Source organism: Clytia hemisphaerica, unplaced genomic scaffold (genome assembly GCF_902728285.1).
Source record: "Clytia hemisphaerica strain Z4C2 unplaced genomic scaffold, Clytia hemisphaerica genome assembly, whole genome shotgun sequence".
Taxonomy (NCBI): domain Eukaryota; kingdom Metazoa; phylum Cnidaria; class Hydrozoa; order Leptothecata; family Clytiidae; genus Clytia; species Clytia hemisphaerica.
In genome coordinates, this window is record NW_027103824.1 from 852439 (window position 1) to 875485 (window position 23047).

General features: G+C 33.9%; 2 protein-coding genes and 1 long non-coding RNA gene across 3 annotated transcripts; all 3 read left to right on the forward strand.

Annotated features, from left to right (window-relative positions):
- The first annotated feature begins 1363 nt into the window (after positions 1-1363).
- LOC136806704 (uncharacterized) lies at positions 1364-19870 on the forward strand. Its single transcript, XM_067063296.1, has 4 exons — positions 1364-1517; positions 3912-4018; positions 14780-14902; positions 17456-19870. Exons 1-4 carry the CDS (start codon positions 1500-1502, stop codon positions 17628-17630), a joined length of 423 nt encoding a protein of 140 aa, XP_066919397.1. The 5' UTR covers positions 1364-1499; the 3' UTR covers positions 17631-19870.
- Positions 6354-11896, forward strand: LOC136806706 (uncharacterized). The gene is made up of 2 exons (XM_067063298.1): positions 6354-7470; positions 7535-11896. Exons 1-2 carry the CDS (start codon positions 6611-6613, stop codon positions 11823-11825), a joined length of 5151 nt encoding a protein of 1716 aa, XP_066919399.1. The 5' UTR covers positions 6354-6610; the 3' UTR covers positions 11826-11896.
- On the forward strand, positions 12586-14250 carry LOC136806703 (uncharacterized). The gene is made up of 3 exons (XR_010846592.1): positions 12586-12975; positions 13370-13497; positions 13702-14250. It is a non-coding gene; the product is annotated as an uncharacterized lncRNA (long non-coding RNA).
- Positions 19871-23047: the final 3177 nt, after the last annotated feature.

The following is a 23047-nucleotide window of genomic DNA, read 5'->3' on the forward strand; positions in this document are numbered from 1 at the left end:
TATAAGAAAAATAAATATGCTCATACATATTGTGCGCCATACCTTATTTACTTTGTAAGAGCTGATTACCAAAAGGTATATCACTGTCTATCAAGAGTTATGGATTTGATTCTTATAAAGAATATGCTTATAAGAAAAATAAATATGCTCATATTGTGCGCCATACTTTGTTTACTTTGTAAGAACTAATTACCGAAAGGTATATCACCGTCTATCAAGAGTTATTGATTGGATTCTCATATAGTATATGCTTATAAGAAAAATAAGTAAGCTCATATTGTGCGCCATCCCTTGTCTACTTTGTCAGAACTAATTACCGAAAGGTATATTACCGTCTATAAAGAGTTATTGATTTGATTCTTATAAAGTATATGCTTATAAGAAAAATAAATATGCTCATATTGTGCGCCATACTTTGTTTACTTTGTAAGAACTAATTACCGAAAGGTATATCACCGTCTATCAAGAGTTATTGATTTGATTCTTATAAAGTATATGCTTATAAGAAAATAAAGGAAAAATCAAAACTGTGGAGCTAAAGACACAAAGACATATGACGTAATCCAAAGAAAACCCGCGAAAATCGTCCGTGGTTATACGAGCGTATAATTTGTAAATTAAATTTAGTGAGTTCGTCCACCGTATCAAGCACTTTCGTTTTCTATTTTTTTTTTCCGATGACACCGCCGCCGCCGCCGCAGAAAGGCTATCGTAATACTTTCGCTAAGCGAAATTAATAATCAAAAGCTATTTCATGATGATAACTAAGATTTAGTTACTAAGATTAAAATAGTAGATTAGTATTTATTTTACAGTTTCTGTTACCTTTGTACTATTTCATCTAGTCAATTGCAAGCTGTTTTACCAGAATAGTTAGAAATATTTACCCAAAAGTATTCCTGATTTCAAACGATAATCTTCTTACTGTATTAACCTTCCTATAGATGCACTTTTATGTGTGCACTTTCTGTTCTAAAAACAAAGTGGCGCTCGAGAAATATAATTGTCATTTCAGTACCGTAAAGGACCCAAATGATGACTTCATCACCAAAATTGACAAAAATTGATTAGGTTAAATTCAAGGCATTATTGTCAATTTGTCACATGACAAATTTAAAAGGAAACAGACTAGCCAATCACGAGATAGGTGCCCAAATTGTAAACCTAGCAATGACGTCGTAAACCTTAAAACAATTGACTGGTTTGACTCGTTACTTACTCGTTACTCATTACTCGTTACTTCTCGTTACTTCTCGTTACTTCTTGTTCCTCCTTTCAGTAACAACCCACAACTTTTCAGTGTGAACAAGTTTTGTATCCATCTCTCCGTCTCACCAAAATGATTCCATATATTCGACCCTCTCTCTTCCTCTTTCACAATAGACAACACGATACAGTTCAAGCAAGGTGCACAGAGTTTAACCGCCCAGGATGAATGGTATTTCTCTTGTGTAGAACAAGCTATTTCAAAACAAAAGTTAAGCGAAAAATACACAGACATGACTGAAGTGTCAAACGTAAGTTTAAATTGGGCCATTCCATTTTATATTTTATTTCCCGGGGGATAATCGGAGAAGAATTTCAACGGAGTATGAAGGAGTTTTTTTTTCATTTTTCCAAGGGGTAAAAGGTTGTACTAAAATTTCCAGGGGGTAAAAGACTGATCGTCCATCGTCCAGGGAGCGGTATCGAGACATCTCTAAGAATATTTTTTGTCTTGTAAAGGCTCGTCCAACCTCCTGTATGTTAATTACAGCCTATTTGATGATACACGCTTTTTGGACCTACCCCGGTGGGGTGGAGGTCCTATAAATTCACCTCTGTCCGTCCGTCCGTTCGTTACCAGCTTTTCTCGAGATTGAATCATAGGAATCATTTGATTTTTGGTACAAAGGTGCAAAACGGTGGTGGCCAAAATGTGACGGAGCCCGATTTTCGAAAACAAATTTTTTTGGGCAAATTTGGGCCAAAAAACGGCTAAAAAACGGGTTTTTTGGACTTTGTGAAAAATTGGATCATTAATTTTTTCTGATTTTTTGCATGAAAGTAGGGTACCATCATAGATAAAAGATGGCTCAAGCAGATTTTTGCAAAAAAATTTATTTGGCTTAAAAAACGCATGTTTATCTATAAGAATCACTATTAATAAGCATACATCAATGTTCTTAATCAAATTACTCAATTTCTTTATGAATAGATGTTTTTTTTGCTCACGAGGGCTTACTTTTGAAGAATATGTGTGTTTAGACATGAAATTTTGGTTGCTGGGCGTGTTTTTATAGAAAAACTGGCCAAATTCGATATTTTTTTATAAGCAAATTATCAATTACTTAGGTATTAGCTTTTCTCGAGATTGGCTCTTTCATTCTTTATGATTTTTTGCACAAAGATGCATAACTATAAACCCTCGAATGTGACTGAGCCCGATTTTCGAAAAAAAATGTTTTTAGGCAAATTTGGGCCAAAAAACGGCTAAAAAAAAGCGTTTTTTGGACATTGTGAAATATTGGATCGTTGTTTTTTTCTGATTTTTTGCATGAAAGTAGGTAAAAGATGGGTCAAGCAGATTTTTGTAAAAAAAACTATTCAGCTCAAAAAACGCATCTTTATCTATAAGAATCACTATTAATAAGCATACATCAATGTTCTTAGCCAAATTACTCAATTTTTTGATGAAATAGATGTCTTTTTATGCTCACGAAGTCTTGAATATGAAAGAATATTTCAAGAGCATGAAATTTTGGTTTCTAAACGTTTTTTTTATAAGAAACAAACGACTAATTTTAATAAATCGTCACTATTTGTGTTCTGAATGATTGTTTAACGTTCATGCTCACGTAGATATCAATTATATATGTGTTAAATGCATAACCAGGTAGGTCCATAAAAGTATCACTTGTTTGTAATAACATCTGAAATTTTTTAAGCCTTCGGATGTTATTTGCTTTTTTGAGTTTTAAGCCTAAAAATGTTCTTATTTTGACCATTTTGTGAATATTTTTTACCATTTTTCCTAGTAAGAAATATGATGTTTAAGCCCACAAAGCCTTCAAATGTTCTTAACTTGTTCTTAACATACTCTTATATAGTTTGTTCTTATAAAAAAACGTGTATATCAAACGATAGCGATATAATCTACAATAGACTACTTTGCCCTAAGGTTGCGTTAGCATGAAAAACCATATAGCAAATTATAGTTACCTTATTGGAACTAATTTTCGCGGGTTTTAATTTTAGCGTTTTTCGCGGTTTTTCGTCAAAATCGCGAAAATTTGATCCCGCGAAAAATTTTGAGAGTTGAAAACCGCTAAAATTAATTCCCGCGAAATGCAATCTTTTGGATATTTTATTTCGACCGCGAAAATTAGTTCCCGAGAAAATTAGTTCCAATAAGTTAGTTCTTTATTTCTTAACATGGGTTCGATCAAAGTGGCGCCTCTTTGAGAAAAATCTACTAAAGTCTATCCAGATATAAGAATGTCTGTAACTTTTGATAGTCAAATGTAATTGTGAAAAATTTTTTTTGCTTGTTTTAGAGAATCAAAAGCACTATATTTGAATGTATTTTTGGTTGAAAAATTCGCGATTTTTAGCGGTTAAATTTGCGATTGCAAAAATTGAGTCTTTTTTTACATATGCTAAAACGTTCATTTTTACACCAGTGGTAGTTTAACCTTAAGTTAAGAAGGTTGTCAAATTCCAAGGCAAACAGAAAGGTCCTTCGAAAGATATGGGACCGAAATACCCCTGCTGCTTTTCTGTGAAACATCAAAGTTCCAAATTTTTAATGAAAACGGTGGTTATATTATTATATCAACGGTTAAAAAACAAATGCCATTATGACGCATGTTCATTTTGACGTATACGGTCTAACAATCTATAGTTTAACTCTCCTCCGCTTTCGTTTTTAGTTGATATCAGAATTGAAGAGATTGTTCTCATTCTGGCAACCATTCATTATTGACTTATACGAAGTTGTTCGCCGAAGCCAAGGAGAAGTAACGTTCACCGACCAAAGGTTGCTTCCTCATACCTCTCTTTCTTTTTAAAAGGCTAACATGTAGTTAGCATGTTTAAGACCGGTCTCCACTTTCGCGCGAAATTAGCGAAAACTTTAAAACGTTTTTGTAAGTTCGTTAGTCGGTTGAAAAATAAATCATAGTGTGTGCAGGGGGTCCAGCCCCCAGCATTTTTCAGGGGGGGGCTAAGGAAAATAGCTCCCAACTGAATTCTAGAAACATAGCCCCCACCTTCACAAAGCAAAATATAAAAAAAAATTTGCATGGATATTTTCGATAAATCAATTTCGCCGCAGGCAAAAAAAAAATTTCAAGAGGGATAAAACCTTGGATTTTTAACATGATTTAAAATATCTTCAACTCTGCCCCCAGTTCTATTACACAACAAAACAAAAATACAGCCCCCAATCAAGCAAAAATGATTTAGCTCAGGGGGTGCATTCTATGATAAAGCAATTCAATTGAACTGCCTTCAACTTTAGTTTTCTTCGCTCGAAACTTTTTTAAATGACGCAATCTTTTCTGCAGGCTAAAAATTTTTGCTCATTTTCGCGCGAAGTGGAGACCGACCTTTAGGTTTAGAATTAAATGCCACAGTATCAGCAACAAAAGACGTAATCTTTTTTTCTGATATATGTAGATACAATAATTTTTACAGAATTTTATTGCTCCGGCCTAGGAGCCTTAAATTCTCTCTCGTCCGACGAGACGACGGTCAAGACATTTTTTGTTTGTTTACAAATTCCGATTTTCCCGATTTTAATAACTCGTGGTATCGGGATATGAATTGCGTTCGATGCGCTAAAATGCTAAAATATTGCATCAGCCACATTTTATCTCCCTTATAATGCGCCACTTTTACCGAAAAACTGAGTAAGAAAACATTGAATTTGAATTAGTTACCTAATAGTTGGCCAATACTGTTTCGTGTTTCGTATTGACATCGTGGCTTGCTGGTTTGTCGCAGTTCGCTTGTACTTTCTTCCAAATTATTGGGTAAGACAGAGCTCTCCAAATCTTTTTAGTTCCTTGTATATTAGTCATTTTAAAAAACGAAACGATAGCAGCAAGTGTACACTGGTTAATTAACCTCACTTGTTGGTTATCAATAAAAGATAGCATAAGCTTGTCTGTGTTATATATCAGACAAGCAGCTACACCCCAGAGGTTGCATGCGAGCTCCTTGCTTCCTCTTGTTAAACTTACAAAGCTTACTTAACTTACTCAGCTTACTAAACCTACACAACCTACATAACTTGCACAACGTGCATAACTTGCACAACCTGCATAACTTGTACAACCTACGTAATCTGCCATTTGTTCTAGTTAATTTTGAAAGCATCAACCTAACATTCAACAAGAACTTAGCAATTCAAAATACTAGCAAGCGTCCCAAAATGCCAGCGTATCAAGTCTCAAAGGCTGTTTTAGGTTCATTTAACCAAGCAAATGAGGAATTGTTTGGAAATACGGCTGGAACACAATGTAGTGTAAATTGTCTGTATGCTCTTTTTTGGTCAAATTTTCGACATGTTTCTAATTGGAAGACAACAGACCTTGACAAAATCTTAATTGAAGGAGATAAGTTGTACAAACAATTAAACACTAATTCTTATCTTTCTGTTGATGAAATGCCGCGATTCATTGAAACAAACGGCATTGTAACTGACATTAATTTTTTGAATTTTACAAATGGTGAAGCTAAACTTATTGATGGTTATCCACTACTTCGTACCCCTTTTAGTTTCTCTGAAAATCTAGATTTCAATGCATTAATGATTATTAAAAATTTCACTATAGCAATTATGAGTCGAACTCAAGGCTATTTCATCTTTGACTCTCATAGTCGAAATGAACGTGGACTGCTTCAACCATCAAATGGAAAGTCATGTCTATTAAGATTTGATAATATTTTCGAACTTGAAAAATATATCCAATGTTTTTATTTAGTAGAAATGGAAAATGAGAGTGCTCACTTTGAAGTCCAATTTGTTCAAATTTGCGGTTTAAGAGAAGAGCTAAAAAATATATTGCAGCAAGACTTTTCGGCATTCTTGCGAAATTGTACCCGCAAAAGGAAAAACGATTGTGGTGATGGAAATCATTCTACTAAATATCAAAAAACACGTAAAGAAACAAACAAAACATATTATCAGAAAAACCAAGAAGTGCTTATTGAAAATAAAAATATTTATCGTTCCCAAAACAAGGAAAAAATTCAAGAAAATGACAGAAATTATCGTTCCCAAAACAAGGAAAAAATTCATAAAAAAGACAGAAATTATCGTTCCCAAAACAAGGAAAAAATTCAAGAAAATAACAGAAACTATTGTTCCCAAAACAAGGAAAAAATTCAAGAAAATAACAGAAACTATCGTTCCCAAAACAAAGAAAAAATTAATGAACAAGGTAGAGTTTATTATAAAAAAAACAAAGGTAAGATAGCTGAAAGTAGAAAGAAAGTACACAAAGAAAATTTAGTGGAAAAATTTATAAAACTTGTTAATGAAGGTCCATTTTACATATGTGTTTGTTGCAATAGATGTCTTTATCGACAAACTGTTATCAAATATTCTGCTGATAAGTATGACATGCCAGAAGAAGATTATTATTCTGAAGTTGTTTCTTTTGATGGTCAGTTGTACATTTGCAAGACATGTCATAACAAGCTTAAGAAAGGAGACTTACCTTGCCAATCTGTCAAAAACAAGCTTTCGCTTGACGAATTACCAAAAGAATTTCATACTCTTCGCAGACTTGAAAAGATTCTCATTTCGCGCAGAATTTTATTCAAAAAGATTGCAATAATGCCTAAAGGCCAGTTTCCAAAACTTAAAGGGTCTATTTGTAATGTGCCAATCAATGTTGAAGATGTTGCTAATACGTTACCAAGAAGTACAAGTGATAACGGTCTGCTCATCGTCAAACTGAAAAGAAAACTAGAATATAGAGGACATGTTGTTTTTGAACCAATCAGGCCTGATTTCATTCAACGTATACTCAGTTATTTGAAAGAAAACAATCCTCTCTATCATGATATACAAATTGATATTAATAACATTAATGACGAGTCAATGGTAGAAAATGCTACAAATATTATGGAGGAAACAAATTCTGATGTAGATGAGGAATCTGATAAAAGTGTCTCTGGTGAAGATGCAGATGAGCCTGTTGGAGAACAAACTGATGATTTAGCCTCAGATGATCTTGAAACTGCTATCAACCCACTTGATGCTCACCGTTCAAGCGCAAATGAAACAACTCTTATGCCCGACACTCCAACCGATGCAGAAGTTGATAATGAGATTTTAACATTGGCACCTGGTGAAGGCGAAACACCTATTTCAATTCTGTACGATGAAGATTGTGAGATGCTTGCTCATCCTCATTTATTTCCGAAAGGCAAATTTGGTTACAAAGTTGAGCGTGATGTTAAACTTAGTCCGTCCAAGTATTTAATAATCAAGGCTTTTGAATGAAAAGCAAAACTTTGCATCTGACCCAGACTACTTTTTTTATGCCTGTTCTGTCCTTCAGCAACTTAGACTATCAAATCAAATTAATATAGCAATGAAAAAGGTTTCTGCCTCTAATTTAAGCGCGGGCATGTTTAGTCAAAATTTCAAAGAAACAGTAAGGCAATTTATTGCAAATGATAAGGCTTTTGCTTTCATGAGTACTATCAAAGGAACACCAGCTTATTGGAAAAAATTTCAACAAGAAGTTTTAGCCATGGTTAAACAACTAGGTCCACCAACTTTCTTTAATACCCTGAGTTGCGCTGATCTTAGATGGAACGAGCTGATCTCTATTATTTACAAACTTAAGGGTCAAAATGTTACTGATGAATTCATAGACAATCTTTCCTATCATGAAAGATGTGAATTGTTAAATAGTAATCCTGTACTTGTGGCTAGACATTTTCAATACAGAGTTGAAGTATTTTTTAAAACAATCATATTAGATGGCCCTCTTGGTAAAACCACTTTTTACGCTATCCGTGTCGAATTCCAAGTTCGTGGTAGTCCTCACATTCATTCATTTCTTTGGATCTTAAATGCACCAGTACTAACTAAAGAAACAAAGGTAGAATACATAGAGTTTCTTGATAAGATAATCAAAGTTGACTTACCATCTCAAGAAGAAGATCCTGATTTATTTAACCTTGTAAAAACTTATCAATTACATCGCCATTCAAAAACATGTCGCAAATATAAAAATACTCCTTGCAGATTTTATTTTGGTAAATTCTTTTCTGAGAAAACAATAGTATCTGAGCCGTTGCCACTAGAATTGCCGCACGAGGAAAAGGAAACCATACTTGCATTGCGTAAAGAAGTCTTATCTAAAGTAAGACATTATATTAACAGCAACCTTAATCCAGACAAAAGAAACTTTTTCAACCCGGATGAAGAAAATTACAATCCAGTTCCTAGCATAGATGAAGTACTGGCTCAATTAGATATTCCAAAAAGTGATTATGAATATGCTCTCTCAGTGTCTGAAGATGAAGACTTTCACATTTACTTAAAGCGCGATACAAATGCATGCTTTGTAAACAACTACTTTACTGAAGGACTCAAAGCATGGCAGGCAAATCTAGATATTCAGCCAGTGTTTAATTATTACAAAGCTGCAACTTATATGTGTGCATATCTTTCTAAAAGTGAAGATGAAGTGTCACATGCCATGACTCAAGCTGTTCAAGACGCCTTTGAAAACGGTGGTGATAAGTATGAGCAAATGAAATCTGTTGCGCACGCATATGTTTCAAATCGAGAAGTATCTGTGCAAGAAGCTGTCTATCTTACTATGCCAGAATTATGGCTTCGAAAACTTTACCCTGGTGTAACCTTTGCAAATACCAATGTCCCAGAAAAAAGGTTCAGAATGTGTCTCAGTGAAGATGAAATCAGCCAATTACCCGAAGATAGCACTTCAATCTTCAAAAAGAATATGCTAGATAGATATTGTGATAGACCAAAAGATACAAGTGGAATTTACAAACCCGTTGCTGAAATGTGCTATGCAGAGTTTTTAAGGTTTTATACTGTTGTCTATGAGGAATGCAGTGAAAATGATTGTCAACCTAATCAGCTTGAAGATAATTTGGTAGAATCTAATCATCCGTCAAATAATTATCCGAAGAATATTAAATTAAAATCAATGAAAGGTAAACTTAAATGTCGCAAAGTTCCACTAGTCCTTCGCCTTTATGAACCTAATAGAAACAAGAACCCAGAAGATTATGCACACCATCTCCTGATGTTGTATTTGCCATTCCACGATGAAAATGAATTGCTGTCAGAAGTAGAAAAGACTTACACTGCAAAGCTGCTAGAACCTGGTGTTATTGAAACTATCGAGAGGAATAGAGCTTTGATCCAACCATATGCCGGTTTGGTAGATGATGCCTTAGAACGATACAGAACTGACTTGATACTCAATATGAATGATTATGAGCAACAGGAAAATGACGATACAAATGCAGAGCTTCAAAGTAGAAATCAAAACAATGAAGATGAGTCAGAGGATGAAAGTAACAATAACACTTCTGGCCTTAGAGCGGCTATTCCAATGGAATCAATTTTGCTCCCAGACAACGAAATCAATATGCGCATAAGATCTTTAAATCATCAACAAAGAGAAGTATTTGACTTTGTAAAGAACCTTTCTTCAAAAGTACCAAGAAATATTGAGCCATTTCATATTTTCTTAACCGGCGGTGGAGGTGTAGGAAAAAGCCATTTGCTCACAACCATTTATCATTCTTTGTCTAAACTTCTAATGTACAGAGGAGGAGAACCAACTAAAGAAAGAATTCTAGTGCTTGCTCCAACTGGTGTAGCAGCAATCAATGTGAATGGAACTACTATTCATACAGGATTGATCATTCCTACAACAGAGTTTTTTTCATTGAGTGGTTCATCTAAAGCAAATTTGCAAAAAAAGCTTGCATGTGTTGAAGTAATTATGATTGATGAAATTTCTATGGTGCCTAATCGTTTGTTCAGAAAAATTGATCAAAGGTTGCGTGATATATTTAATGTGAAAAAGCCATTTGCTGGAAAGTCAGTCTTATTATGCGGCGATTTATATCAACTTCCGCCTATTTTTAAGGATCCAATTTACAAAGTTCCTATTCTCAAAAAAGATCCCAATAATGGCAATGAAAATAAGAAACGTGAATCCCATGATAGACCTTCTCTTATGGATGAATTATACGGGTTTGAACTGTGGAGAAGTTTCCAAATGGCTGAATTAACTGAAGTTATGAGGCAAAGAGCTGATATACATTTTGTTGACCTTTTGAATCAAATTCGTGTAGGTGAACTAGATGATGAAAAAGAAGAGCTTTTGAAATCAAGATTCATATCTAAGGACAGCCCGAATTACCCAGCAGACGTGACTCATATTTTTGCAGAAAACAAACCGGTTGATGCTTACAATTTGAAGAAACTTAATGAGCTATCAACTGAAACGCATTTGATTACCGCACAAGATGAGGTGCCAAAACATTTGACAAATTCAGATATGAAGTTTATCGAGAGTGCTAAAGCAAGAGAAACAGGTGGTCTAGCTCGTGTGCTTGAATTGAAAGTTGGTGCACGCATTTTAATTTCCAAAAACATTGATATAACAGATAGACTGGTTAATGGTCAAGTTGGAACAGTTATGGGTTTTAAATTTGATTCAATTAATAAGATATCAGGTATCTATGTTAAACTTGATGATACAAAAGCAGGTAAAAAAGGATCAAATTTAGATCAAGTATGTAGAGAAAACAGTTGGACTTTGATTGAAAGAGCAGAATGTACCTTCAACACAAGAAAACAAAGGAATAAAAGAAGTAAAGAAAAACCTTTAATGGTCAGAAGAACACAATTTCCTCTAGTCTTGTCTTATGCCTGTACAAGTCATAAAGTCCAAGGATTAACACTACAATCTGCAGTAGTAAGCTTTGAATTATTTGCTCAAAAAGCTTTCAATGAAGGCCAAATGTATGTAAATTTATCCAGAGTGACAAATATAAATGGGTTATTTCTGATTGGTGAATACAATAGAAAACATATCCGTGTTAACAGTGAAGCAGGCATTGAATATGAACGATTAAGGAGAGAAAGTTCTTTGCAAAAAGTTGAAACTTTTTCACCTGCTTTGACTTCCAGTAAACATTTGCACATTTCACTTTTAAACGTCAGATCTTTCAAAAAACATGCCAATGACATAGTTCATTCAGATACTTTGATCAGCAGTGACTTCATATGCCTTACTGAAACTCAACTGTCACCTTCAAGTGAAACAAATGACATTGATCAATCCTTGCAAAATTTCAAAATTGATTACAATAATAATTCAGTCAATAGATTTCAAAACACTGCATGTTGTGCAAATTCTTCAATAGAAATTTTAGAATGCCAAAAAGCAGCTGGTTATACACAGATAATGTTTAAAAAAGAGACATTTAGTGAGCAACCTATTACACTTCTACTCTTGTACAAGCCACCTAACTTTTCAAGAAATACTTTTCTTGAAGAACTGAGAACACTTTTATATGATGAAGTACAGATTATCCTGGGAGATTTCAATATCGATGCTTTGGATGCTGCAAATGAAGACCTTGCTGATGTGCTCTCATCATACAAACTGATAGTGAATGAACCTACTCATTTGGCAGGTGGTCTTCTTGATCATGTGTATTTGAAAAAGACTTACTTAGATCAAAAAGAAGTACAATGCTTTGTAAAAGATATATATTTTTCAGATCATGATGGAGTTTGCTTCACTCTATGGAACAATTCCTAAATATTCAAACATGCATAACCATATAGCTTACTTAGCCTGCTTATCTGGGGAGGGAGGGGGTGGGGGTAGGCCAATGAATTGAAGCCGAAGGCTAGAAGTGAATCTGTGTGGTTGGATTTGAAGCAAGTTAAATCGTACCAAAGTTATGCGGCCCGCATGCTTTTTATACAAGATTAAATATTCACTTCTAGCCGTTAGCTTAATTCAATGGGATAAGCAATTGGGGTGTGAGGGGGATGCAATATTCCTTTTGACTCGATTAGGCATTGCAGCTCTCACCTTGTCTGTGTATGTAAATTTTTAGTTGATTAAAATATACAACAAAGGCAGGTTGATTTGTAGCAAATAATTAAAAAATAGGTTTTCATGAACTTCAAAATATATTTTTAACACTGAAAATTTACATACAAAGGCAATTTGGAAAAACAAAGAGTTTTTTGCATCAAAGATTATTTTGAATATTTCGAAGCAATAGAAAAAATTAACTCTTCAGTACTTTTCTCTTTTAAAGTCACTTTTTATGATATTTATATAATCAGATATAATAAATAGCTTCTTTTTTTATTTTTGGATTTGAAATTTTTATATAATTTTATGCCATTTATTATTTTTAATTTTTTTTATAGCATTTTGTAGATAGACTTAAAAGTAGCATTTTTTATATTTTTGGATTTGAAATTTTTATGTAATTGTATGCATTTATTTTTTTTACAAATTTTTAGCGATTTTTAGTAGCATTTGTAGATAAGATTTAAAATTATGTTTATTTTTTTAAATTTTATACTTCTGTTATTTTTCTGTTTATTAATTTTACAAAATCATTTCATTTAACAACTCAACTTTTAAGATACAAAATATTTAAAATAACATGAACAAAAATATTAAAATGCTGGACTATTGAATTGATTTATAAGTATTGTAATGGAATTCTTCTTTGTCAAAATCGTCAATTATTTGTGGTTAAGTATTGTTATTGGTGTCATTGTGATAGAATTTACGTTCGTGAAATGATTGTTAATATGGATTTATTGCTAACCATCTAAAGAAGCAGCCAGTTAATTTGAATCATCATTGGTATCATGCATAAGTTGAATTTGTCCAAAAATACTAAATCAAAGTATTATACAGAAGGAAAAAAACACAAAAACAGGTTAGTGCATCGCAAGTCTTTTGAACAGCAACAAAAATATACTGTATTCTTTCCTCGCTCAATCGTATCAGGCTTCATGTCGATTTTTTGTCAATATTGACGAGTCTCTTTTACAGAGCTATTTAGGTGTTATAACCTGTTATAATTGATGAATTTTAAATAGCATTTATTCATGATGTGATATCTCATAGTTTAGCACAAATAAAAGTGAGTACACATTTTTTTATTAGAACACCAAATCTTTCGGCTAGATGGGCCTATTTTCTTGCAAATTTCCAGCCTAAAATTTGAGCTTGTTCTTAATTTCTTTCCAGAACACTTAAGGTATGTTCTAATAAAAAAACGTGTAAGCTAGCCTGTCTATGTAATTGCATAAAATCATTTTCCTTTACAGGATTACGACCAAATTTCTCCTCGATCAATACCAAGTCATGAATGTATGTATATATTCACTTATTGCAAAATGATTAATCAACTCACCCCTGCAACAAACAACATTGATGGTATTCAATTGAAAATCAGGTACTTTAATTTTCAGTCATTTTCAAGCTTTTTTGCCCAGTTCATTTGATAGATATTATAAATATACTTTTTTAGAGCTCTACTGTATACCGTTAACTTTGATTTGTTTCGAAATCGATCTGCATTGGCCTTTGAAATCATTGCCAGCCGTTTCAGCGTGCATCTAGCTCCATAATGAATTCTCTCTTTTCTATTATGCATTAGATCTCGAATCACAGATGGTAGTTCACCGTTATACTGTTGCTTTTACTGTGGATAAAACATTACCGTCAGTTTGCTCACATTAAAAGATTTCATTGAAAATTTGATTATTGGAAAGGTTGCTGATGTTAACGTTTTCAAGAAAATTCTACTTGATTTAAAGTGATCAAAAATACTACATCGTTAAATTAGCTTGTCTGTTGTCTGGATTGGTTTGCCCTTAGTTTATTGGAAAATCATGTGTGCTTTTTCTCTACCAATGTAAAACAACGTAAATAAATCCCTTGGTTTGGTGTGGTTTGTATTCATTGTTGAAAATCATTGCTTGGTTGAACTTGTACGATTAAAAAGACTTTAATTTGTTACCAGCTGAATGATTAAACGAACCCTTTTTATATAGACAAAATAAAATGAACTCTAACTTTTCATGTAAATAAATCTATATTTTTAAAGAGTTATAAAATGTTTTTAAAATTCTCCATTGTTAAATTTAATAATATTTCACTTGTTTCAAAAAAAATGTCAATCATTCTGTAATATTTATCCCTTTGATTCCCATGACTCTACTAATTACTCTTTTCTCTCCGATTAGTTGTGAGTGATATTCAGCACAGCTAGCTCATTTTATCCTTAGATACCAAACCCCGAAACAGATGGGAAACCACTGGAAACGGGTACAAACGAGTAAGGGAATGAATGAAAAACCACTTAATCTTGTCCTCTCAAATTTTAAATATATCATGATTATATTCAAAACAGATCAGGGAAAAGTTCATCTTCCTCAAGGTGTTTTAAACACTACATTGCGTGCTTTATATTTTGTGAAAAAATTGTTGCAATAGAACGGCTGTGACTCCATAATAAATCATGGAGATTGGTAACGTCCAGCCACACATCAGATTCGATCTGACAGCTCACACTGTACCATTCTTAGTAACTAGTTTTTAGTATCTACGCATTTTATCTCAAGAAACTCGCATCCTTCGTATCTTTTAATCACTTAAGCCGGAGCTTCCAGCGCAGCTGGTTTATTTTATTTTCATTTATCTGTTCGACTCAAAATGTTTTGTTTTTTTTGCAGTTTGACATGTGAAATGTTGGATTTGGTGAACTACCGAGGAAGCTTTACCTTCCAGGCTACGTTCGATTTGAGCGTCGAAAAACCGAAACCGATCTTTTGGCTGCAACATGACACACGCTTTAAGTGAGTGCAGTAAACTCCCGATTATTCGAACTTCTATTATTTGAATATTTCTATAACTCGAACTTGTTTCCTGTCCCCATCAAGAAGAAGCCCTTTTGAAATACTTTCTATTATATTGTTTCTATAATTCGAACTTGTTTCCTGTCCCCATCAAGAAGAAGCCCTTTTGAAATACTTCTATTATTTGAATATTTCTATAACTCGAATTTGTTTCCTGTCCCCATCAAGAAGAAGCCCTTTTGAAATACTTTCTATTATATTGTTTCTATAATTCGAACTTGTTTCCTGTCCCCATCAAGAAGAAGCCCTTTTGAAATACTTTCTATTTTTGATTTCTTAACTCGAACTTTTCCATTCCCATCAAGAGATCCCTTTTGAACTACTTCTATTATTCGAATTTTCTCTTAACTCGAATTGTTTCCTGTTCCCCATCACGAAGAAGCCCTTTTGAAATACTTCTATTATTTGTTGATGTTTCTATAACTCGAACTTTTCCTGTTTCCCATCAAGGAGAAGCCCTTTTGCCCTTTCTTTCTATATTTGAATTTTCTATAATTCGAACTGTTTCCTGTCCCCATCAAGGAGAAACCCTTTTGAAGTACTCTCTATAATTCGAATCTCTCTGTAATTCGAACTTGTTTCCTATCCCCATCAAGAAGAAGCCCTTTTGAAATACTTTCTATTATTCGAATGTTTCTATAATTCGAACTTGTTTCCTGTCCCCATCAAGGAGAAACCCTTTTGAAGTACTCTCTATAATTCGAATCTCTCTGTAATTCGAACTTGTTTCCTGTCCCCATCAAGGAGAAGCCCTTTTGAAATACTTTCTATTATTTGAATGTTTCTATAATTCGAACTTGTTTCCTGTCCCCATCAAGGAGAAACCCTTTTGAAGTACTCTCTATGATTCGAATCTCTCTGTAATTCGAACTTGTTTCCTGTCCCCATCAAGGAGAAGCCCTTTTGAAATACTTTCTATTATTTGAATGTTTCTATAATTCGAACTTGTTTCCTGTCCCCATCAAGGAGAAACCCTTTTGAAGTACTCTCTATAATTCGAATCTCTCTGTAATTCGAACTTGTTTCCTGTCCCCATCAAGAAGAAGCCCTTTTGAAATACTTTCTATAATTCGAATGTTTCTATAATTCGAACTTGTTTCCTGTCTCCATCAAGAAGACGCCCTTTTGAAGTACTTTCTATTTTTCGAATGTTTCTATAATTCGAACTTGTTTCCTGTCCCCATCAAGAAGAAGCCCTTTTGAAATACTTTCTATAATTCAAATGTTTCTATAATTCGAACTTGTTTCCTATCCCCATCAAGAAGAAGCCCTTTTGAAATACTTTCTATTATTCGAATGTTTCTATAATTCGAACTTGTTTCCTGTCCCCATCAAGAAGAAGCCCTTTTGAAATACTTCTATAATTCGAATTATTCTATAACTCGAACTTGTTTCCTGTCCCCATCAAGGAGAAGCCCTTTTGAAATACTTTCTATTATTTGAATGTTTCTATAATTCGAATTTGTTTCCTGTCCCCATCAAGAAGAAGCCCTTTTGAAATACTTTGTATTATTTGAATGTTTCTATAATTCGAACTTGTTTCCTGTCCCCATCAAGAAGAAGCCCTTTTGAAATACTTCTATTATTCGGATGTTTCTATAACTCGAACTTGTTTCCTGTCCCCATCAAGAAGAAGCCCTTTTGAAATACTTTCTATTATTCGAATCTCTCTGTAATTCGAACTTGTTTCCTATCCCCATCAAGAAGAAGCCCTTTTGAAATACTTTCTATTATTCGAATGTTTCTATAATTCGAACTTGTTTCCTATCCCCATCAAGAAGAAGCCCTTTTGAAATACTTTCTATTATTTGAATGTTTCTATAACTCGAAATTGTTTCCTATCCCCATCAAGAAGAAGCCCTTTTGAAATACTTTCTATTATTCGAATGTTTCTATAATTCGAACTTGTTTCCTATCCCCATCAAGAAGAAGCCCTTTTGAAATACTTCTATTATTCGAATATTTCTATAACTCGAACTTGTTTCCTGTCCCCATCAAGAAGAAGCCCTTTTGAAATACTTCTATTATTCGAATGTTTCTATAATTCGAACTTGTTTCCTATCCCCATCAAGAAGAAGCCCTTTTGAAATACTTTCTATTATTTGAATGTTTCTATAATTCGAACTTGTTTCCTGTCCCCATCAAGGAGAAACCCTTTTGAAGTACTCTCTATAATTCGAATCTCTCTGTAATTCGAACAAATAAGAATCCCTGTTCGAGTTCGAATTAGGGAGATCCAACTATATAACCATAACAATGACTGAACACCGTCACCAGTCTCACACAACAGAGAGGTTCCTATTGAATTTCTCATTGGTGTGAATATCACCCATCTTCTTAAAATAAAAACTGGGTGCGAGCCGGGTATTCTGTTATCATTGACCTGGACTGCGAAAAACTCCCCGCAAGGTTGGTAATTCATTGCGCACGCTCGCCGCTGGCACTGCGTTTTGGGGGAAACTGTTAAAAATAATTTCTTCATTCTTATTTAAGGATTCATGGTCTCGAAGACTTAACCAACGATGCGGTCCTTCAAACTTCATTCTTTCCTGTGTACCATTATTACAAAATGTTAAGAGAATTCCAAAAGACGAGGATTAACATTGAGTTTGACCATCAAAATGCTGGGAGAGTCAAGAAATATGAACTTGCATTCACATTTTTATAGAATGAATATATAACTTAATACTTTTTAATCGTTTTTGTTGTTTTAAAGTCTTTTATTTATTCTTTTCCAACCTCGTTCCCTGTAACTAGATAATTCTCTGGCGTCCATAAGTAATGCCTGGGATACACAGGTACGAGGTTGATATTTTTCTTTACTTTTCTTTTGAGTATCGTTTTAGGGTTCTGTCTGCCTTTTCTTTCCTCTTTTTAGAGATGTTAGAATATGAGACCTTCAGTGCTAAGATTTAGCTAACACAACAAAAATATTGTGTCTTTACGAAAAGATCACACCAATTTTTATTAGAACATCCAGCTTTTTGAGTTCAAAGCTTAAAAATGTTCTTAACATGTTCTTAGTTTCGCCATTTTATGAGTATTTTGGTCCATTTTCCTAAGAAATTTGGTGTTTTAAAGCCCAGAAAGCTACAGAAAGCCTTAAAATGTTCTTAACTTGTTCTTAGAATTTTGGCCATCGAAGCTTTATGTTCTTATATAGATTTCTCTTATAAAAAACGTGTGGTGACCTTCGTACCCAAATATCTTATAATCTAGCCACCAAAATTGTTTAAATCAGTTGGTTCAGTAGGTCCATCCTTGTAAATTGCTGTGGAAATGTATTTCACTTCTTAGGTACTTAACCGATAACAAACCATAGAGACATGAGACTTTTTTGCAGACCATACTTGTGTACATTAGAACAACTTAAAACAGATCAAATTAAATAACATTTTCCAGAATATTAGCCCATTCACTCCAAATGGCTCGCTGAGTAAAACCTGAAATTTACACAACTTACCAAGTGGTCGTACCTAGTCTGAATCGTAGACCTCTACAAAACCGCAGATATTATAAGGAGTGCGAATCTGCTGGGAGATGCCCAAACATGGTTTGGACCCCCCCCCCCAGAGATTAGGGGGACCTAATTTTTTTTTTACCATATTCTGGCTGGGGGCTGGCAAAATTTAATTTTTTAGGGGGTACCTATATTGCTGGGGGGCCTACAACTGCATGTGAAAGATATGGGGGCTGGCTTTGTTTAAAATTGGAAGTAATCTTTTTCTGCTTTGAATCCACAGATTCATTGTTTTAGTCCAACTTTTATATCAAGAAAGTTTGAAACACTTTGCTTCTTGCTCTTTAGTTTTCTTTCTGTTTATCATCATATTTTCTTTGCACATTAAAATGCTATATTTTATTTGTTGCAAGGATGGATGTATTATATCAAAGTTTATTCCAGGGTATTTCATTAATTAATTTTGTATGATTTTTAGAATATTTCACTTAATGATCAGCTCCTTAGGACCTATTTAGGTTTTACATTCTGAAGTGTAAAGGTTTTTTGAAAGTAAGTTTTAGTATGATCTAATACTAAATCCAATAAGTTTTTCATGTAGTTTATTTCAGTTTCTATTCATTTTCAAATTGTTTCCCTTTTATATCATTCACGTTATTGAAGGTCAAGTGTCTTAAGTCGAGGAACTTGGTTTTCTTAAATGTACATCATTTCATATGGTTTGTATTTTTAAAGCTTCACACAGTTTTTATAGTTTACATTTATAGTTTATATTTGTTTCTTAGTTTATGAAAAGTCTTCGTTTCGTGTAAAATAGCATCTTTGTTTCATCTTTATTTTAGGGGCTGAGAGGTTTTATGTCAGGGGGTACCTAATTTTTAGGGGGGACCTAGAACCCCTCTGCATACCATGAAAAGCCTAGGTTGTACCGTAGTGATGGTTCATAATAATTATAGGCTCGATTTTTAAAAATCATATCCTTTTCAACATTGGGCTCTTCCAAAAAAAATTTGTTCATGGGGGAGGGGTGGAGGATATATTATTTTTCAATGATCTACCTCTGGACTTTGCAAATTCACCCCATGGACATGAAAGTTTTTCAGGATTTTTTCCATACCCATGGACAGGTGTGAACAATATATCTTCCACCCCCTATGAACGGTTTTTCTGGAAGAACCCATCGCAGTATGTAAAATCAAATCATTTACTTTTTTTCTGTTACAATTTTTAACCTAAATAGTTAGGTGGCATTATTATTTCCAACACCTTAAATCATCATTATGAACTTGTAAATATATTAACTATCTTTGAACCATTTTTTTTCTGAGTGCCTGTAATATAACAAATGTACACTTCAAACATTTTTTTTGTGCATTCTTTTAGTGCTATATGTTTTGTATGAGTGTACGAAATTTCGGTTTGTGGAAATCAACAGTTTTGCTTCGTAATTTCGCGGTAATCTTACAAAATCTTTTCATTTTGTTTTTCGGAACCCTTAAATTGGTTCGACCTATTTGTAAGATAAAAGGCAAAAAAATCAAAACAAAAGAAGAATCTGAAACATCAATAATCAATACCCTGAATTTCGAAAAATCAAGATAAATTTATTCACAGTATTTACATTTAGTAGAAAAGTAATTTGGAAATCAGAACCCTCATACATTACACATTACACGCTTTATTTTATAAGAATGGTGTAAATCCAATTTATCATGGATATTCTTAACTTTTTTGGGAAAATAAACCTAAAATATTCTTACAACATATTCTTAGGTTAGAATCCTAATTCAGACTAGATTTAACATATGTCTAAGCATAAAATGTGATTTTTGTGAAAAGAGTGAGCCTTCTTTGGGGGTAATTGACAATTTATAAATGAAAATTCTCTAAAAATGGCATTCTTAGCTTGAGTAGCAAAATTCCATGATGATGGTGACATTCTTAGCATTATTCTTAATTTTTTGGCCATTTTCATCATGGACATTCTTATAAAGTGTATTCTTATTAAAAAAAGCGTGTATCACAGCTCGAATATATATTAATATTTTCTCTATGAAAACTTGGCCTCTGGTACCCAGGGTACTCATACATGCTTCCCCCTTTTTCTGTTGGAGATCTCGATGGTTTAAAATAAAAAGCCCAACTTTCCAATGAAAATTAAATTTTGGCAATCAAAGGACAACTACATCTACGAGGGAAGGGGCATACACATATTTTTATAAGCAGTCCTAATGTCCAAAATATCTCAAATTTATGGTATTTGAATACCATTAGTACACATTTTAAATTCCAATTTGCATGAGGAGAGGCAGATGAGAGAATGAATTGTTTTTACACTCCTTCCTTTGATTGAGAGATTTTTGAGGGTGTGATGATTGTGAGCTCTCACACCCGTAGGGGGGGGGGTGGTACTTGGTTTGCCAGGTGACGGGTATGTCCGAGCCAAAAATTGAAAATCGACCTTTAATTAGAGAGAGAGAAAATTGGCGTTTTTGGGACCCTTAGGTTAGAGATAGAATTTTCCTAAATTTTTTGTCGATTTTCATTCGATTTTTGTCCAAATTTTTTAAAATCACGACTGATCAAGACCCTTTTTGTTGAAAAAAAAGGAAATTTCGATTTTCGTGACTTTTGGACCCCTACAGAGGCTCAATTTGCTTTTTAATGTTTTTGTACCCCTTTGAGAGACTTTTGAGGGTGTGAAAAATGGAAACCTTATGGCTTATACCCGGCACCCTCCTTTTTTGCTTATAAGTACCGCCCCCCGATTCTCACATATCTATCAGGGGGGATCTGGGTCAGAACTCGCCAGAAATTCGGCCGTGTCGAAATAGTTCCTCGGTCGGCGGAATAGTCGTCCGGCCGGCGGAAATGTTATCCGGCCGGCGGAAAATTGGCCGCCGAAAAAGTTATCCGGCCCGCGGAAAATTGGCCGTCGGAAAAGTTATTCGATCCACTGAAATTGAGGTCGAGTTCTTTTTTTCGAGTTCTTTTTTTTTTGAGTTATGAAAAACCGAGTTGTTACGTCCTTTTTCGTAATTTTTGGCTTGATTATAATAACCTTCTGCTCTGGTATTCGGGAACCGAGTTGTAGAATAGTTTAAAATAAGGGAATTTTAAAATAGCTTATCTAAAAGTTATTCAATTTAAAATAACCGAGCAGTTAACAACAGGAAACAACTCGAACAATTAAAGTAAGCAAAAAAAACCGATAACGATATTATTGATGATGAATAACATCATAGTTAAACCAAAATTTACGGAAAATGCTATCATAACTCGTTTTTTCGTAGCTCAAAATAAAAACTCGAAAAAAGTAACTTGACCTCACTTTCTGGCGGGCCGGATATGGGATAACTTTCCCGACGGTCAATTTTCCGCGGGCCGGATGACTTACTATAATATTTCGGCGGCCGGACGACTATTTCGCCGCCGGATGACTATTCCGACGGCCGATTTTCCGCTGGCCGGTTGGCATTTCCGCCCCGGCCGGCCGGACAAGCGAATTCTGACCCTGACCCCCCTGATACATATCCATCATCCAGGCACCAAGTTTGGACGAACAATCTGGCTTGTTTTTTAATTTTGCTTATGAGAGATTTTTTTACCCCTTGAGCGACTTTTCGCTTTTCGAGGGTGTGAAAAGTCAGAAAGGTGTGGAAAGGGGGACTTTATGGGCTTCCGTTATTGCAACGCTCGGCCACGCGAAAAATAATTTTTTAAATATTTTTTTTTATTTAAAAAATTTTTTTTTTATTTTTTTTTTTTTTCAAAAAAAATTTTTTTATTTATTTTTTTCAAAAATTTTTTTTTATTTTTTTTATTTTTTTTTTCAAAAAATATTTTTATTTTTTTTATTTTTTTTTATTTTTTAATTTTTTAATTTTTTAATTTTTTATTTATTTTTTAGGTTTTCTTCAAAAATTTTCTGAATTTCACTATTACAACGCTCGGCCACCATAGAGCTGTACTGTTCACTTGCATTGCTGCTTTGTTTGGTCAGGCATTTGGATGGCTATGCAAGTTTCCCTCCACCGATGCAAGTTACCCGATCTCATGGTATAACATAAGTCTGGGACTTTAGTATATTGGTAAATTCAGAGTCATAGGTGCCAACACTCTCTCACCCATTGAGTGTGAGATTCAACGAAATTTGTTGAAATGAAATTGATGTCAAGCATCTTGGATTTTGGAGAAAATTTCCACAATTTTGGGAAAAATCTGCAGATTTCAGAAAAAAAGTTTGCGGCTAGTTCGAAACACGGGTCACGGGGCACGGGGTACGGGGTACGGGGTACGGGGTACGGGTCACGGGTCATGGGGCATACAAATTACAGACTGGAAAAAAATATAACGATATCATGACGTATAATTCATAACACGTACTACATAACACATATAATAGTACTACTACTAGTATAGTATGTCTGATATATACGAATAGTATTATCATATCATGAAAATTTTTAAATAATGTCACCCACAAATTTTGACAAAATCATATTGAATGACAAAAATATTGTTAAAATCATGAAATATAAGGCCTCTGAACCAATTTACAGCAAATTATTTTTTCATACTCAATAGGATGCTAATCATGTGACTGGATATAGATTGACATGTTT

What these genes read in the sequence shown, in the direction of transcription:
- LOC136806706 (XM_067063298.1), top strand. Translation starts at nt 6,611, where the DNA reads ATGCCAGAAGAAGATTATTATTCTGAAGTTGTTTCTTTTGATGGTCAG. An exon ending in GTTAAACTTAGTCCGTCCAA is followed by an intron (nt 7,471 to 7,534) that starts GTATTTAATAAT and finishes AGACTACTTTTT; the next exon opens with TTATGCCTGTTCTGTCCTTC.
- LOC136806704 (XM_067063296.1), top strand. An exon ending in GTAACGTTCACCGACCAAAG is followed by an intron (nt 4,019 to 14,779) that starts GTTGCTTCCTCA and finishes TTTTTTTTGCAG; the next exon opens with TTTGACATGTGAAATGTTGG. An exon ending in CAACATGACACACGCTTTAA is followed by an intron (nt 14,903 to 17,455) that starts GTGAGTGCAGTA and finishes TTCTTATTTAAG; the next exon opens with GATTCATGGTCTCGAAGACT.